The following is a 16,560-nucleotide window of genomic DNA, read 5'->3' as shown; positions in this document are numbered from 1 at the left end:
CCCGCAGCCCCCCAATGTCCCGTTGGGTATTTGGGGCTCTAGGACGCCTCCGATGTCCCAGGTACACCTCGTTCTGCCCCAGGGCTGCTCCAACAACATGGATCAACCAGGGTAACAGGAGCTTATCCTACAAGACTCCAGTAATGCATTTAACCCGTTAACGTAACCATCTGCTCCGTTAATTAAGTGATGCATTAACCTAGTTGTTTGAGACATGAGCAGAGCTATTCGATGGGTTCTGGTACCCCAGCAGCTCCTCAGCAGCTTCCAGGATCCCTGCAGGAGCACACCTGGGTCACGGCTTCCAATTGGGAACTGTGCCCTGCCTCACAGCGAGCATGTCCCTGTCCCCTGTCCTGTGTCCCTGTCCCAGCTCTGTAGCCACCCACTCCAGCCCCAGGGACTGGGGACACAGGACGTGAGCTCAGGGACAAGGGACACCAGGACCCAAGGTGGCTCAGGGAAATGGGGCCACGTGAGCTAGGAACATAGGGACAGCAATCCCAGGTGACCCTGGGGACACGGGGTGGGCTCCTGTTCCCCTGCAGAATCTCAGCTCCAGCACCTGGAGCATCCCCTTCCCCTCCCACTAAATCCTTATCCCACTAAATCTTTATCCCTTTTTACCAGAAGCAGAAAATAAAAAAGCTTTGGAGTCAAAACACGTTAAAACTACGAGTTCACGTTTAATTCCCTGACTCTGATGTCGCTGAATCCTCCTGGTTCTTCCACAGGGCCTCTGCCCAGATCCCTGTGGGATCACGGGCCCAGGAAGGGTGGGCTGAGCTGAGTCCCGCCAGGTGACACCCAGCACACAGCTCCTGCTGCCTCATTAACAGAGCTGCGTTAATTACAACAGCCTGGCAGCTGCTTCCTCCTTCCGGGGGCTTCCTGATCCCTCTGCATCACTACGGAGGGAGCCTGGAAAGGGAAAGGCAGCAATGTCAGTGACCAGCCCTGCTGCCCCTGGACCCCCTGTTGTCCCCAAATCCCAGTGGGCCTGGGGCGTCCATAACCACCCCCAGGATATCCATAACTCCCCCCGGGATGTCCATAACCCCCCCGGGGTGTCCAGGTGTCCATAACCCCCCCGGGGTGTCCAGGGTTTCCATAACCACCCCCGGGAGGAGCCGGGAGCGGCCTCAAACGGCCCCGGGATGCTCTGGCAGCGCTGCAGGAATGGTGGGAGCCACGCCAGGCCCCCCCATGCTGGAGCCTGCGGCGGGAAGGGCCCGGGGCGCCCGGGCATGGCACATCCCGGGCTCTGCAGGAGGCACTGGCAGCTCGGTGGCACTCCAGGAGTGCCCTGCTGGAGCCAGGGGGGACACGGGGACAGCCCAGGGCCTGGCAGGGTCCCGGGAGCCGAGCTGCCCGACATTCCCGGGGCATTCCAGCCCTGCAGAGCCCCCCGGGAAGCCAAGGAGCACGGGTAGAGCTGGGGCTGGCCCTCACCTGGGCAGTGGTGTCAGCAAGGAACTCCTGCCAGGACCGAGCTCCATGTCTCAGTCACGGCATTCCCATGGAATTTCAGCCCTGGGAGACGAGGGGCTGAGGCCTTGGTAGCCTTAATTAACCAAAACCGGGCTAATTACGGTGTTAGGTGCCTTGAATCCATTTCCTTCTTCCCGGTGGCATCCTGAATTCCTCTGGATCCTCGGAACAGGAGCCTAGAACAGAGAAGGGCAGGGATGTCACAGGCCCCACCGCGCCCGGGGGTTTCGGGCTCCCGCAGTCCCGCCATGTCCCACCCAGCCCGGGCATGTCCGAGGGTTCTATGACCGCCCCCGGGAAGCGCCGGGAGCGGCCTCAAACGGCCCCGGGATGCTCTGGCAGCGCTACAGGAATGGCAGGGGCCACGCCAGGCCCCCCCATGCTGGAGCCTGCGGCGGGAACCCGCTCCCGAGAGAGCCTCGACCCCCGGGGACGGCCCACGACAGCCCCGGCGGCCCTGCCCGGAACGCACCGCGGCCCCTCACGAGTGCGGCGGGGCACGATGGGCGGGAAGCGCCGCACCCCGCGCGGCCCCGGGAGCCATCGGAAGTGCGGCGGCCCGCGGAGGCGGCCCCGGGGGCGGGGGGCCGCGGATGGCGGCGGATGGAGTCGGATATGCACGGGCCGCCACCGACCTCACCTGCTGATGCGGCGGCCATGGCTGGGAGAGCGGGCGCCTCGTGATGACGTCACGGACATGCGGGCAGAGGCGGGATCAGCGCGTTTATTATACGAGTGGGCGGGGCCGGGGAGGGGCGTGGTCTGAGACCACATGTGTGGTCTCTTTGTGACATCACAATAGAGGCGGGTTGTGGGGCGTGGTCTAACGGTGATGGGCGTGGTCAGCAGTGTTTACCGATGGAGGGCGTGGTCTTGGATGGGCGTGGCTCGCCGTGCCGACCGTTTGGCGCAGGCGCATTGCGCTCGTCTCCCCCCGGCGGCGGGACGATGACGTCACGGAAGGCGCCGCCCAAGATGGCGGCGGGGCCGTGCCGCGGGCGCTGAGGCGGCGCCGGGACCAGGACCGGGACTGGCACCGGGAGCGGGATCGGGAGCGGGAACGGCACCGGGAGGCGGGGCTGGAGCGGGAACAGGGCGGGCCATGGCCGCCGCCGCTGCCGCGCGTTGAGGCCCCGCCGCTCACCCGGGTCGGGATGCCCCGGGGGGGGCCCGGGCCGCCGCCGGAGCCATGGAGGAGGAGGGCAAGAAGGGCAAGAAGGTGAGAGCGGGGGCACAGGGGCAGCGGGGTCGCGCTGTGCCCCCGGGGGTGGCCCAGACCAGGCGGGGCCGCCCCCGGCGGTGCCCGGTGCCCTCCCGGGGCTGTTCCCGAGCCCCGTCCCGGGAGACACCGGCTGCCGGTGCCCGGGACAGTCTGCCCGCATCCCCTTCCCAGAGCCCCGTCCCGGGACGCACCGGCTGTCGCTCCCCGTGAGACTCTGCCCGCGTCCCGTCCCCAAAGCCCCCAGCCCGGAACCTCCCGCTGTCACTGAGCGCTTGGAGAAGGTTATTAATTGATGGGGTTATTAGTTATGGAGCGATTAATTGATGAGTTTGCTAATTTATTTAAATTATTACTGATGCGAGTTAATTTAATTCGTGCATCTATTAACTGATGCCTTTCCCGTGTCTCCGGCGCTCAGCAGCTCCAGCCATGCCCGTGTTGCCCTGATTTCCCTCCCTCCAGCCCATTTCTGTGGCCCTGCCCTGGGAGATGCTCAGCCAGAGCTGCTCTGCACTCCTGGAGCAGGAGGATGGAGCTGATCCCAGCGTTTGGGGGGAAATTGGGGATTTTGGGAGCCCCTGGCCTCGCAGGGATCCCAGAGGTGGCAGCAGGATCCTGCTGGAGCTGAACAAACATTCCCAGACTGAGTGAAGTTGAGTGGGATTTTTTTGGGAATTGCTCCCCAGGCTTCCCAGACAGGTTTGGGAATGAAACCCCCGTGATGCCATCAGAGACAGGATGGTCCTGCTTTAGGGAAGGAATGGCTCCCAGGGCTCCAGGGGGTTTAGGCAGAGCTCAGGTGTGCCTCACCTGCTCCCTGGGGCACCCCACTGCATTCCTGGCACTGGGAACAGTCTGGGTTGTGTTCCCTCCTCCCTGCCCCAGGGACACGTTGGGCTGGCCCCCATAACCCCATGATCCCACCTGGATGATCCCTAAAGCCTCCTTGGGCCCCTTCCCAGGGCTGGTCCCACTCCTGTCCTGTCCTGATCCCACTGGAGCAGGGCTGAGCTGGCTCCTGGCACTGCTGTGGCCTCTCCCCAGCTGCTCCATGGCCTTGGGGAGCTCCCTTGGAGAGAGTTTTCCATGGTTTTGGTGGTTAATTAACCCCTGGAGCTGCTGTCCATGGATTACCATTAAACCTGGACAGTTTGGCTGCAGACTGGGCAGATCCATCCTTGTCTTCCCCAGGTGTTCCAGCTGCAGGGAGAGCTCTCCTGCCTGCTTTTCCCACTCTCTGGATCATCCCCAGTGAAGGCATTGAGTTCCCTCAGTGCTGATCCAAAGGGAGCTCAGGGCAGCTTTGGCTGGCAGAAGGAATAAAATCCCAGCCTGGCTTTGGATAAAACCTGAGCTGGTTTAAACTGGAGCCCTGCAGTTCCTTCCATCTCCTCCCATTCCCTGGGTCTCACTGAGGTTATCCCAGGGGAAGGGGAGCTGTCCTGGGATGAAAGTTTCCTCCCATTTCCCACCAGTGCTGGGAGGGAGGATGGATGGATCCCTCTGGAGCTGTGCCCAGCCATGGGCTGGTGTCACAGCTGCAGCCCCAGGTGGGGATGGAGCTCCCAGCCTGCCCATTCCCACAGGAACTGTGGGAGGAGGAGAATTCCTGGCAGTGATTTCCCTGCTGCTCTGACTCCTCAATCCCTGCCAGGGATCCAGGCTTTCCCTGAGGGAATTCCCTGTGCACTCAGCTCTCAGTGGCAAATTCCCAGCTTTTCCAGCTCAGGGTGCCCTGGAGGGCTGGGGCTGGTGCCTTTTGCCTCTCCCAGCAGCTGCTTCAGCCTTTCCCTCCTGGAACACGGACTGGCTGAGCTTGGAGTTGCGTCTTTGGGGGAAACTCTTCTGGAAATTCCTTGGTTATCCTGAATTTCCAGCCCTTTGCCCATCCCAGTGTGGGCAGCAGGAAATGGGGATTCTGCCCCTCAGGTGAGACCCCACTGCAGAGTTGCCCCAGATCCAGCAGCACAAGGAGCTGGAGCTGCTGCAGAGACCCAGAGGAGGCCCCAGAGCTGCTGCAGGGCTGGAGCCCCTCTGCTCTTTGGGATAAAGTGGATTTGGGAGTGTCTGTGCTGTGGGATGCAGGGAGGTTGGGAATTGGGGTGGAGGAATTCCACTGTCCCAGGTGCCCCCAGCCCCATCCAGCCTGGCTGGGCACTGCCAGGGACCCGGGGGCAGCCCCAGCTGCTCTGGGCAGGAAGAGGCTGTGCATTCCATGGACTCAGTGGGCTGTGGGATCTCTGGGATTGGGAAAGCCTCTGGGAGCAGCGCCTGGGATCCAGCTGGGTGTTGGAACAGAACAACTCTGAGCTTGGGAGAGGAACCAGGGCTCAGCCTCCCTTGGCACGGGGTGTTCCCTGCAGGGTGTGGTAACAGCAGAGCATGCAGTTCTGGGGGTGTTTCCAGGGGTTTGGGGGCGCAGGAGGCAGGGGCTGGGCTCGTGCCCCGCCGTGGGTCCCTGCCCAGCTCCGTGTGTCACGTGGCACAGAGGAAACCACGGCACTTCCTGGCCCCGAGCGCCTCCATTGCAGCACCCCAAAAGGAGGGGAGCCTTCCCTCAGTGCCTGCTGCCCCAGGGCTGCCCCAGGGCTGCCCCAGGGCTCCCCACAGCCCCCCAGCACGGCTCCTGCTCCCCGGGGGGACTCCATGGAGGACGAGGTGGGTGCTGGCTTTTGGGGGGCCCAGGAGCAGGAGCTGCTCCAGGCTGCGTCACACCCGCGCTGCCCTGGGCTGCCTCCAGCCGGGCCTTGGGGTGCCCATTCCTGCCCAGGACACCCAGGGGGGCATGGAATCATCCCAGCCCGAGGGCTGCAGCTACATCCTGGAGGGAAAAGGGGTTTCTGTGGGGTGGGGTGGGCTGGGATCCTGCCTGGTGAAAGGGGAAGTGTTGGGTACGGCCTCGGTCCCGGTGGCAAGGCCCTGCTTTGGGTCCCTGAAGGATTGCCTGTGGAACTGCATCCTTAGGCACTGGCAGGCAGGATTTCAGGTAGGACACCCCAAAATTGGAGAGTCCCCAAGTCTCAGTTCTTGGTACACTCACCTGTTGTGTCCAGGAGTGCCTTGTCTCCAGAGCCTCAGCTCCTTGGCAGGATGGTGGAATATCCTGATCGAGGATATTCAGGCCTTTCTCCTGGATGCTCTGTGGAGGGATGCTTCCCAAAAATCCACACTGCTGCTCCTGAGGCAGGGCTGTGGAGCTGTTTCCTCTCTGTCCTGTAAGATCCCTTCATTTCTGTCTCCCTCATCCAGGGGATGCTTTTCCAGGCCAGGCTGTCCCCAATGTCCTTGTGTTTCCTTGTGAGCTGGTAATTCCCGTTGTCCCAGGAGCTTTTCCTTGGGGTATAATTAATTAATTAATCAATCCACCACTGGAAGCATGTTCTCTGCCCCTTCAGGTCCCACATTCCTTCCCTTGCCCCTGAGGACCAGAAAAGCCAGGATGTTGTTGCAGAGGCCACCAGGGAATGGGACACTGGAGCCACATGTCCAAGGAGTTCCTAGATCCAGCCATGGATCTGTCTGCTCCACACACCCCCTTCCCCTGGGAGAGCTGGAATTGGAGCAGTTTGGGGATATTCCCAATCACTTATCTGGGTGTGGGGCTTGGTGAGATCCACGTGGCATTCCCATGCCAAGGGACAGCTCTGTTGGCTCCAGTGGTTTTCCAAACCTGGCACTGCAGGTTTAGAATTTCCCATTTTTCCCAGAGAAATCCACTTTCTGGATCATTTTCTCATTGTCTGGGGTCTCCCTGGAACATCCCTGCCTGTTTCTTTGGCATTCCTTGTTGAGTTGCACCATCAGATCCTCAGGGAGGTACAAAACCATGGAGAATCCCTCTGGATCCATTGTTCACCTGGAATATATTGTTGTCTGTAAGAGTTGGATTTCTCTTACCTGGAAGGTTGAGCATGGTGACTTTGGGGGAAACCACCATATTTTGGTAATGGGAACATTCAGCACTTGTTCTGTGTCCCAGGAAAAGGGTTTTCTCTGGAAATCCATGGATTTATAGCTCCAGAGTGGGCGTTGTCCATGGGGCAAAAGCAGCAGGATGGGATTGAGGATCACTGAGCAGGAGGGGCTGTGGGAGTAGCACCATCAGATCCTCAGGGAGTTACAAAACCAAGGAGAATCCTTTTGGATCTGCTGTTCACCGGAATATATTGTTGTATGTAAGAGCTGCGTTTCTCTTACCTGCAAGGCTGAACACAGTGACTTTGGGGGAAAACCACCATATTTTGGTAGTAGGAACGTTCATCACTTGTGTTGTGTCCCAGGAAAAGGGTTTTTTCTGGAAATCCATGGATTTATAGCTCCAGAGTGGGCATTGTCCATAGGGCAAAAGCAGCAGGGTGGGATCGAGGGCAGGAGGGGCTGTGGGACCCCCAGCGCCAGTGCCAACCCCTGGTGACCCCAGTCCTGTTCCTGTCCCCAGCCTGGCATCGTGTCCCCGTTCAAGCGCGTGTTCCTGAAGGGCGAGAAGGGCCGGGACAAGAAGGCCCAGGAGAAGGTGACGGAGCGGCGCCCGCTGCACACCGTGCTGGTGGCACCGCCCGACCGCGTGGAGCCCGACCTGCTGCTCCACGACTACATCGAGAAGGAGGTCAAGGTACCGCGGGGGCTGCTCCTGGCAACCCTTCCTGAGACCCCAGGTGGCACTGGGAACCCATTGCCCCTTGTCCAGAATGCCTCTCCAGCTCTGCTGCGGCTCCTCAGGCGCTGCAAGGGGCTCTGAGGGGTCTGTGGAGCTTCATTTGAGCATTCCCACTTCAAACCCATCTCCCAAATCCATCCATCCATCCATCCCAAACCATCCATCTATCTATCTATCTATCTATCTATCTATCTATCTATCTATCTATCCATCTCCCAAACCCATCTATCTGTTATCCATCTCCAAACCATCTATCTGTTTATCCATCTCCCAAACCCATCTGTTTATCTATCTCCCAAACCCATCCATCCATCCATCTCCCAAACCCATCCATCCATCCATCTCCCAAACCCATCCATCCATCCATCTCCCAAACCCATCTATCTATCTATCTATCCATCTCCCAAACCCATCCATCCATCCATCTCCCAAACCATCCATCATCTCCAAACCCATCTATTTATCTGTCTATCTATCCATCTCCCAAACCCATCCATCTGTCCATCCATCTCCCAAACCCATCCATCTGTCCATCCATCTCCCAAACCCATCCATCTGTCCATCCATCTCCCAAACCCATCCATCCATCTATCCATCTCCCAAACCCATCTATTTATCTATCTATCTATCTCCCAAACCCATCCATCCATCCATCTCCCAAACCCATCCATCCATCTCCCAAACCCGTCCATCCATCTCCCAAACCCGTCCATCCATCTCCCAAACCCGTCCATCCATCCATCCCCCAAAGCCAAAACCCTAACCCAAAACCCAACTAACCCTGTTCCTGTCCCAAGTTTTCCTTGGAGCATCTCCGTGGCTCATTCTGCCGTGTCCAGGATGGTGTCCGTGCTGTGGTAATGGTTTGTCTCTTCTCTCCCAGTATTTAGGGCAGCTCACGTCCATCCCGGGGTACCTGAACCCCTCGAGCCGCACGGAGATCCTGCACTTGATCGACAACGCCAAGGTGAGCGCTCAGCTCCTCTGGGGCTCCCCCCAGCAGGCACAGGCCCAGGCTCACAGAGCCTCCTCTGCCCTGGGGAGGGGAAACACCCTGGCATGCGTTTCCCAGAGGAGCTGTGGCCCCATCCCTGGAGGTGTTCCAGGCCAGGCTGGATGGGGAGCAGCCTGGATAGTGGAATGGAGCTGGATAATCCTTCAGCTCCTTCCAAGCCCAGCCATTCCATGACTAAATCCCTGTGAATCCTGGTGTTGCAGAGAGCCCACCAGCTCCCGGGGCAGCTGACCCCAGAGCATGACGCTGTCATCAGCCTCTCTGCCTACAACATCAAGCTGGTGTGGAGGGACGGGGAGGACCTGATCCTCAGGGTGCCCATCCACGACATCGCCTCCGTCTCCTACATCCGGGACGACTCCGCACACCTGGTGGTGCTCAAGACAGGTGAGCTGTGCCCATGGGGCTGGGATTGTCCCCTGGGAGCCACCTGGGACTGTGGGAGATGTCCCTGCCCGTGGCAGGGGGTGGGGCTGGGGGTCTTCAAGGTCTCTCCAACCCAGAGCATCCCATGAGGGTTCCGTGACACCTCAGTCCCTGTCCTGTGCGTGTCACACCTGCATGGTTTGGGGAGCTGGGGAGTGTGGGGAGCCCCCTGAACCAACTGCAGCAGGGGAGGGCTGAGCCAGGGATTTATCTGAGTACAGACCTCCTGGATGGACTGTGGAATAAAAGAATAAACATCTCAGGGGCTGGAAATCTGGTGATGGAATTCTGAGCTGTGAAAACAGCTGGACAGCTGTCAAACCCAGCTCCAAACTGGAGGCTTTTCATCCCATTCTCCTGCTTCAGGGCCCTTCCTCACCTGCAGGACTCCTTCCCACCCCCTCCCTGGCCTCACCTGTGCTCTCCCCTCAGCTCAGGATCCCGGCATCTCGCCCAGCCAGAGCCTGTGTGCCGAGGGCTCCAAGGCGCTGACGTCGGGCTCGCTGTCGGAGAGCGCAGGGGGGCCCCTGGAGTGCTGCTGCCTGGTGGTGCTGGCCACAGAGAACAAGGTAGGGATGGCCCTCACTGCTCCATGGAGCCCTGGGAGCACCCAGCCTGGGCTCAGAGTCACTGGGATTGCTGGGAGGTTCTGGCTCTCGGGTCATGGTGATGGTGGAGCCACAAAATGCACAGCGGCCAAGTCCTGTGGTGTGTCAGGATCCTTCCCTGCTCTCACACCTCGTGGGACACAGATTTAGGGATGCCAGGTGTGTTTGGGCATTGCTGGAGCACATGGAGAAGGACTCCTGATCCCTGTGCCAGCCCTGGGACACAGGAGGGTCTCCAGAAGCATTTCCCTTGTCCCTGTCATCCAGAACCTTCTGCAGCAGCACAGAATCCATGAGGACAATCCCACAATGGGGATTTGCTGATTGGGGTGTTTTCCCTGTGCTGACCTGGGAATTTGTTTCATCAGTGTCTGCATCCAGGGATTCCAGTCTCAGCCTCTGATCTGCACTGAGGGTGGAGCTTCACTGCCCTCATTCCCAGCTCTGGCATTCCTCTGGGATGAGCCAAAATCCCAGGGAGCTGCATGGGGGAGCCTCAGCACAGAATGTGGGGGTTCCAGGGTTGGTGCTGGAGCATCCCAGCTCCTGCTGCTGGGTGGGAGAGGGTGGGGATGCTGGGAGGGTGATAGACCTGGGCTCTGTGCCCTCCCTGTCCTCCTGGGGGCCCAGCACCCATCCCACAGAGGGAGAGAGGGGATGTCCCTGCCTGGGCTCTGCCACAGCTCGCTGTTGTTCCAGGTGGGTGCTGAGGAGCTGTGCTCCCTGCTCAGCCAAGTCTTCCAGATCGTTTACACCGAGTCCACCATCGACTTCCTGGACCGCGCCATCTTCGACGGGGCCTCGACACCGACCCGGCACCTGTCCCTGCACAGCGGTGCGTGTGTCCTGGGTGAGGTGCTCCTGCCCCCCAGCACCCTCTGGGGTCACACAGAGCCATAACTGGGAGTGACTGGGGTTGGGAAAGCCTCAGGAACCCCCTGAGCCCACCCAGCACCTGTCCCTGCACAGCGGTGCGTGTGTCCTGGGTGGGCTGCTCCTGTCCCCACACCTCCCTGGGTCACACAGAGTCTAACTGGGAGTGACTGGGGTTGGCAGAGCCTCAGAACCCCTGAGCCCACCAGCACCCTCCAGCCATATAGAAGCAAGCAGGGAGTGGTGGGATTGGGAGAGCCTCAGGAACCCCTGAGCCAACCCGGCACTGTCCTCACAGCGTGCGTGTGTCTGGTGGGCTGCTCTGACCCCAGCACCTCTGGGTCACACAGTCACAGTGGGAGGGACTGGGGTTGGGAGAGCCTCAGGAATCCCCCAGCAGCTGTCCCTGCACAGCGGTGCGTGTGCCCTGTGTGGGGTGCTCCTGTTTCCCAGCACCCTCTGGGGTCATACACAACCACAGCTGGGAGTGGTGGGATTGGGAGAGCCTCAGGAACCCCCCAGCACCCCTCTAGGGCCATACACAACCACAGCTGGGAATGGTTGGGGTTGGGAAAGCCTCAGGAACCCCCACTCCTGTCCTGCACAGCGGTGCGTGTGCCGTGTGGCGTGCCCTGTTTCCCAGCACCCTCTGGGGTATACACAACCACTGTGGAGTGGTGGATTGGGAAAGCCTCAGGAACCCCCCAGCACCCCTCTAGGGCCATACACAGCCACAGCCAGGAACAGTTGGGGTTGGGAGAGCCTCAGGAATCCCCAAGCCCACCCAGCCCCTAGCCCTGCCAAGGCCCCCACTGCCCATGTCCCAGGTGCCACATCCACAGGGTGGGGACTCCTCCCATCCCTGGGCATCCTGTTCCAGTGCCTGACCACCCTTTCCATGCAGGAATCTTTCTGAGATCCACGCTGAACCTCCCCTGGCACAACCTGAGGCCATTTCCTCTTACCTGGTCACTCATTCCTGGCCTCCTCCCCTCCAGCCATGTCAGGAATCACTTTGTGTCTCTCCTGGCTTGGGAAGACACCGAGTTCATGCCTTTCACACTCCATCTCCCACATTTTCCCCTGCAGATGACTCTTCCACCAAGGTGGACGTGAAGGAGCCCTTCGAGGCGGATGCCAGCACTTTGTGAGTGATCCCTGGCCCCTGGAGCTGGGATTAACCCGGATCTGCTGCCCTCAGCACACCAGGGAGCTCAGCTGAGCCTGGCCAGGCCTGGGGGGTTGGCACAGATCCTGGGCCTGGATTGTTCTGCCCTCAGCATTCCAGGAGACACATCCCTGTGTCAGCACAGTGCAGGGTCAGCAGCTGCAGCTGGGAGCAGGGTTTTCCCCAAATCTGGTTATTTGGGAAACTTCTCCCTCCTGGAAACATGGGCACTGTTTGTGGGACGAAATCCTCACACGCAAACCAGTGGTTAACATAGAGGGATGCTCTGGGAATAGCCAACACAGAGGGATACTGCAGGAATGTTTAACATGGAGGAATTGGGAACCTCATTGAAAATTGCACATTTAAGCCCAAGATAGGGAGGGTGGGGACTTTTCCCTGTGTTGCTCCTAAGGAGGAGGCAGCCAGAGGGATAATTCCCCACAGAGGGCTTTGCTGTCACTGTCACCAAAGCAGTGTTCAGTTCTCCACCAGTCTTGGGGTGCCCTCAGGAGCTGGGGGCTCCCAGAACCACAGAATAACCTGGGCTGGGAGGCACCCCAAGGATCCTGGCCCTGCCAAGCCCCCCAGCAGTGCCTGCCCAGGGATCCCTGGAGAGCTGACCCTGCTGCTGGGGTGTCAGTTCCTTTGCAGACACGCTGGAAGCAGGGGACACGTCCCCGTCCTCCTTCTCTGCGCGCCCGTCCCCACACGTCACCACGGCCAGCGAGAGCGAGCTCAGCACCACGGCCACCGAGCTGCTCCAGGACTACATGATGACGGTGGGAGCTGGGATTGGGCTCTGGGATTGGGAACAGGGCTGGAGGAGTAGCTCGTCCTCATCCTTCCCAGCCAGGCTGGGCTTGGAGGATCTGATCCTGGGCTTGTGTCATGGAACCATGGGATGGTTTGGGGGGAAAAGGGGCTGTGAGGATGATCCCATCCCATCCTTGCCATGGCAGGGACACCTTCCACTAGCCCAGGCTGCTCCAAGCCCCATCCAAACCCACCTGGGCACTTCCATGGATGGGGTAACCACAGCTTCTCTGGGAAATCACTCCAGTCCCTCCCCACCCTCCCAGCCAAGAATTTCATCCCAGTATCCAATTTAAATTGCCACTTTCCCAGTGGGAGCCATTCCCTGTGTCCTGTCCCTCCATCCTTGTCCCCAGTCCCTCTCCAGCTCTCCTGGAGCCCCTCCAGGCCCTCTGAGCTCTGCCTGGAGCTTCTCCTCTCCAGGGGAACATTCCCAGCTCTCCCAGCCTGGCTCCAGCCCTGCAGCAGCTCCAGGGCCTCCTTTGGACTCTGCCTGTCCCACAGGAGCATTTTCCCCTCACCCTTTTCCCTTTCCCAGCATCCAAGTCCCCTCGTGCTCCAAGGCTCCAGGAGCCCCAGTGACCTCATGGCCCAGCCCTGCTGTGCCCTGGGGTTCCTGTTCCTTCCAGCCCATGGCGGGTGCCAGAGGCCCGTGCTGTCCCCACAGCTCCCCCTGTCCCTGCCCTGTCCCTGCCAGCCCATGGCGGGTGCCAGAGGTCCGTGCTGTCCCCACAGCTCCCCCTGCGCCCTGCGGCCGGGTCCTGCACATCCCTGTCCCTGCCCGCCCATGGCAGGTGCCAGAGGCCCGTGCTGTCCCCACAGCTCCCCCTGGCCCTGCCAGCCCATGGCAGGTGCCAGAGGTCCATGCTGTCCCCTGGGGTCCCTGGCCCTGCCCTGTCCCTGCCAGCCCATGGCAGGTGCCAGAGGTCCGTGCTGTCCCCACAGTTCCCCCTGGCCCTGCCCTGTCCCTGCCAGCCCATGGCAGGTGCCAGAGGCCCGTGCTGTCCCCACAGCTGCGCACCAAGCTGTCCTCGCAGGAGATCCAGCAGTTCGCCATGCTGCTGCACGAGTACCGCAACGGCGCCTCCATCCACGAGTTCTGCATCAACCTCAAGCAGCTCTACGGGGACAGCAGGAAATTCCTGCTCCTGGGTGAGTGGGGGACAGGGCCAGGAGAACAGGGCTGAGGGTGCAGGGGGGCCCTGGGGTGCCACCACCATCCCAGTCCATCTCCTGGGAATCGTGGTGCCCTCAGGGCCTTCCAGAATCATGGACTGTCCTGGATTGGGAGGCACCCCAAGGATCCGGGCCCAACTCCAACCCTGCACAAGCCCCCCAGAAATCCCAGCAGCACCTCCCCGGGCACCCCAGGGAGCTGTGGAGAGCCCACCTGTGCATTCCTCGTTCCTGAGGGCAGCTGGGCCATCCAGCCCAGCTCATCCCACAGCTTCAGGCTCTCCTTGGAGCTGTTCCCTGCTCACAGCTGCCTGTGATGCAGCTGGGAACCTCCCCCAGATCCAGGCACCCCAATCCAGACCTGGGAACCTTCCCCAGATCCAGGCACCCCAATCCAGACCTGGGAACCCCCTCCAGATCCAGGCACCCCAATCCAGGCCTGGGAACCCCCTCCAGATCCAGGCACCCCAATCCAGGCCTGGGAACTTCCTCCAGATCCAGGCACCCCAATCCAGACCTGGGAACCTCCTCCAGATCCAGGCACCCCAATCCAGGCCTGGGAACCTCCTCCAGATTCCAGACCTGGGAACCTCCCCCAGATCCAGGCACCCTAATCCAAACCTGGGAACCCTCCAATCAGCACCCAAATCCAGGCCTGGGAACCTCCTCCAGATCCAGGCACCCAATCCAAGCCTGGGAACCCCTCCATCCAGGACCCCATCCAGGCCTGGGAAACCTCCTCCAGACCAGGACATTATCAGACCTGGAACATCCCAATCCAGACCTGGGACCTCCTCCAGACCAGGCACCATTTCAGAACCTGGAACCTCTCCAGACTCTCTTCCAAACCTAGAAACCTCCTCCAGAGCCAGGAATTGATTCAGACCTGGAAATCTCCAGGCCAGGAGACCTCCTCTCCAGAGCAGGGATATTTAAAGAACCTGGCCTCTGATATCCTTGGAAATTGGGTCAGGAACACAGAACCTTCCCAGGACAGGAGCAGTGTCGGACTGCACCTGGTGTCCTCTCACCTGGCCAAGGAAAAGGCAGTCAGGAATTTAAAATTAACAGAACCAGAGTAGTGGGTCCCCCTCACCCCTGGGGACAGTGAGGGGGCAGAACAGATGTCCCTGATGGGACAAATCATTGGGATAAGCCCAGCAAAGCCCAGCAGGATGGTGGGTGAGGAATTAGATGGTTTGGAGCTCAGGAAGTCCCACCAGAGCCGATTTTGCCCTCGGTGAGCAGTGGCTGCAGTCCCAGGTGTGAGTGAGTGGGGCACCCTGGGGGTCCCTGTCCCTCGCAGGGGGCTCAGGAATGGCCCGGGTGAGGAGCCCCAGCACTCACCTGCTGTGTCCCCGCTGTGTGCCCAGGCCTGCGGCCCTTCATCCCCGAGAAGGACAGCCAGCACTTCGAGAACTTCCTGGAGACCATCGGCGTCAAGGACGGCCGCGGCATCATCACCGACAGCTTCGGCCGCTACCGCCGCTCGCTGGGCCCCGCCTCCGCCTCCAACGGCACCGCCGCCGGCAGCTCGGACGAGCAGTCCGTGCCCTCCGAGGAGGACGAGTGGGACAGGATGATCTCCCACATCAGCAGCGACATCGAGGCCCTGGGCTGCAGCCTGGACCGCGACTCGAACTGAGGCAGCCCGGGAGCTGCTCCCGCGGGGCACAGTCACCCCCGAGGGGACCCTGGGACACAGGGACACCCCTGGGGGGGACAGAGTCACCCCTGGGACACAGAGACACCCCCGGGGGGGACCTGGGGCTGCCCCCTGTGGGGACATGGAATGTGGAGCTGATCCCAAGGTGATCCTGGGACATGGAGCTGCCCCTGGAGGGAGCCCAGGACACAGAGCTGGGATCACAAGGTGATCCTGGGACATGGAGCTGCCCTCGGAGGGGACATGGGATATGGGTTTGCCCCAAGGGGACTCTGGAGCTGACCTTGGAGCAGGACATGGAATATGCATCTGCCCCAGAGGGCTCTGGAGCTGCCCCTAGAGGGACCCCAGAACAGGGAGCTGCCCTCAGGGGAATCCAGGACACAGAGCTGCCCTTGGAGGGGACATGGGATATGTATTTGCCCCAAGGGGACTCTGGAGCTGCCCTCGGAGCAGGACATGGAACACGGATCTGCCCCAGGGGGACTCTGGAGCTGCCCCTGGAGGGACCCAAGAACACCAACCTGTGCCCTGATGGAGATGCTGGAAGATGGAGCTGCCCATGCAGGGACCCCAGACCCCTCCTGTGGGGGTCCCACGGGGTGTCTGCAGTGCCCCAGCCCCCTGAACAGCTCCAGGGGCTCCAGCTGGGACGTGGGCACAGAGCTGGATTGAGGTTTTGGGGGCAGGTCTCCTCCCAGAGGGACAGATCTGCTCCTGAGGGGTGTGCTGAGTGTTGGGATCTGCTCCCCCTCCCCAGTTTACAGTTTGCACAGCGGCTCCCCCAGAAGTGCCCCCCCCAAATGAAGTTTTACCACAATGTGAATTCTTTCACCCTCTCATCCATGGTACTGGAACATTCCGGAACATTGCAGCTGCCCCAGACTGGGATTGCCCCAATCGCTGCCCCCTCCTCACCCACCCCGGGGTCCTGCTGGGGAGAGGAGCTCGGTGGGACCCCCAGAGCCCCCTCTGTGTGCATCCCTTGGTTGTGGGGGGGTCCCAGATGGGCCTGGGAGGGGCCATTGCCTCACAGCCACGCCCAGGGGCTCTGGCTCCTCCCCCTCTGGAGCCACACCCTGACTCAGCACTTTGGGAATCCAGAACATTCCAGAGGCCTCGGCCCCAAATCCCCCCACACCCAGTTCTGCCCCCTTCACCCTGCCCACACTGGGGTGTCCCCCCACACCGTTACCCCACTGGTGACCCCACATTTCCCAGGGTACCCCAACCCCTCCCTCTGGAATTCAGGAGCTGAGGCACCTCCAGGGACTCACCTGGGGCACACAAAGTGTCCCTTCCTGCATTTGTCCCCTTCCAACACCCAGAAAACGGAGAGCAGGGGAGGGTCCCTGTGACCCCTGGGATTTGGGGACCAAGAGATCCCTCCCTTGGGGCTCAGGGGCCTCATTCCCATCCCAGGTCTCTCTGCCACACCCCAG

At 60.9% G+C, this 16,560-nt stretch overlaps 1 protein-coding gene, 1 long non-coding RNA gene and 2 other non-coding genes across 5 annotated transcripts; 1 reads left to right on the top strand and 3 right to left on the bottom strand.

The window, feature by feature from the left end:
- Positions 1-662: 662 nt before the first annotated feature.
- Positions 663-2,200, bottom strand: LOC135443507 (uncharacterized). 2 transcript variants are annotated; one of them, XR_010439047.1, is made up of 3 exons: positions 2,132-2,200; positions 1,453-1,667; positions 663-921 (listed from the first exon to the last, which is right to left on the bottom strand). It is a non-coding gene; the product is annotated as an uncharacterized LOC135443507 (long non-coding RNA). The 2 variants fall into 2 exon arrangements; XR_010439048.1 differs by having other exon boundaries at positions 2,127-2,190.
- On the bottom strand, positions 1,094-1,222 carry LOC135444739 (small nucleolar RNA SNORA9). Its single transcript, XR_010439267.1, has one exon. It is a non-coding gene; the product is annotated as a small nucleolar RNA SNORA9 (small nucleolar RNA).
- Positions 1,758-1,886, bottom strand: LOC135444738 (small nucleolar RNA SNORA9). The gene has a single exon (XR_010439266.1). It is a non-coding gene; the product is annotated as a small nucleolar RNA SNORA9 (small nucleolar RNA).
- Positions 2,201-2,460: 260 nt separating the features above from the next.
- On the top strand, positions 2,461-15,944 carry CCM2 (CCM2 scaffold protein). Its single transcript, XM_064703741.1, has 10 exons — positions 2,461-2,710; positions 7,152-7,325; positions 8,254-8,337; positions 8,589-8,772; positions 9,244-9,380; positions 10,119-10,254; positions 11,382-11,439; positions 12,104-12,242; positions 13,290-13,428; positions 14,826-15,944. The coding sequence occupies exons 1-10, from the start codon at positions 2,681-2,683 to the stop codon at positions 15,095-15,097; spliced, it is 1,353 nt and encodes a 450-aa protein (XP_064559811.1). The 5' UTR covers positions 2,461-2,680; the 3' UTR covers positions 15,098-15,944.
- Positions 15,945-16,560: the final 616 nt, after the last annotated feature.

This window comes from Zonotrichia leucophrys, chromosome 2 (assembly GCF_028769735.1).
Source record: "Zonotrichia leucophrys gambelii isolate GWCS_2022_RI chromosome 2, RI_Zleu_2.0, whole genome shotgun sequence".
NCBI lineage: Eukaryota > Metazoa > Chordata > Aves > Passeriformes > Passerellidae > Zonotrichia > Zonotrichia leucophrys.
Note: the sequence above shows the minus strand (reverse complement) of the source record. Positions and strands in the feature narration are given on the sequence as shown.

Bases quoted from the DNA above. Each gene is read 5' to 3' on its own strand.
- CCM2 (XM_064703741.1), top strand. From the start codon at position 2,681: ATGGAGGAGGAGGGCAAGAAGGGCAAGAAG. The intron at 2,711-7,151 runs GTGAGAGCGGGG...TCCTGTCCCCAG, and splicing joins AGGGCAAGAAGGGCAAGAAG to CCTGGCATCGTGTCCCCGTT. The intron at 9,381-10,118 runs GTAGGGATGGCC...CTGTTGTTCCAG, and splicing joins TGCTGGCCACAGAGAACAAG to GTGGGTGCTGAGGAGCTGTG.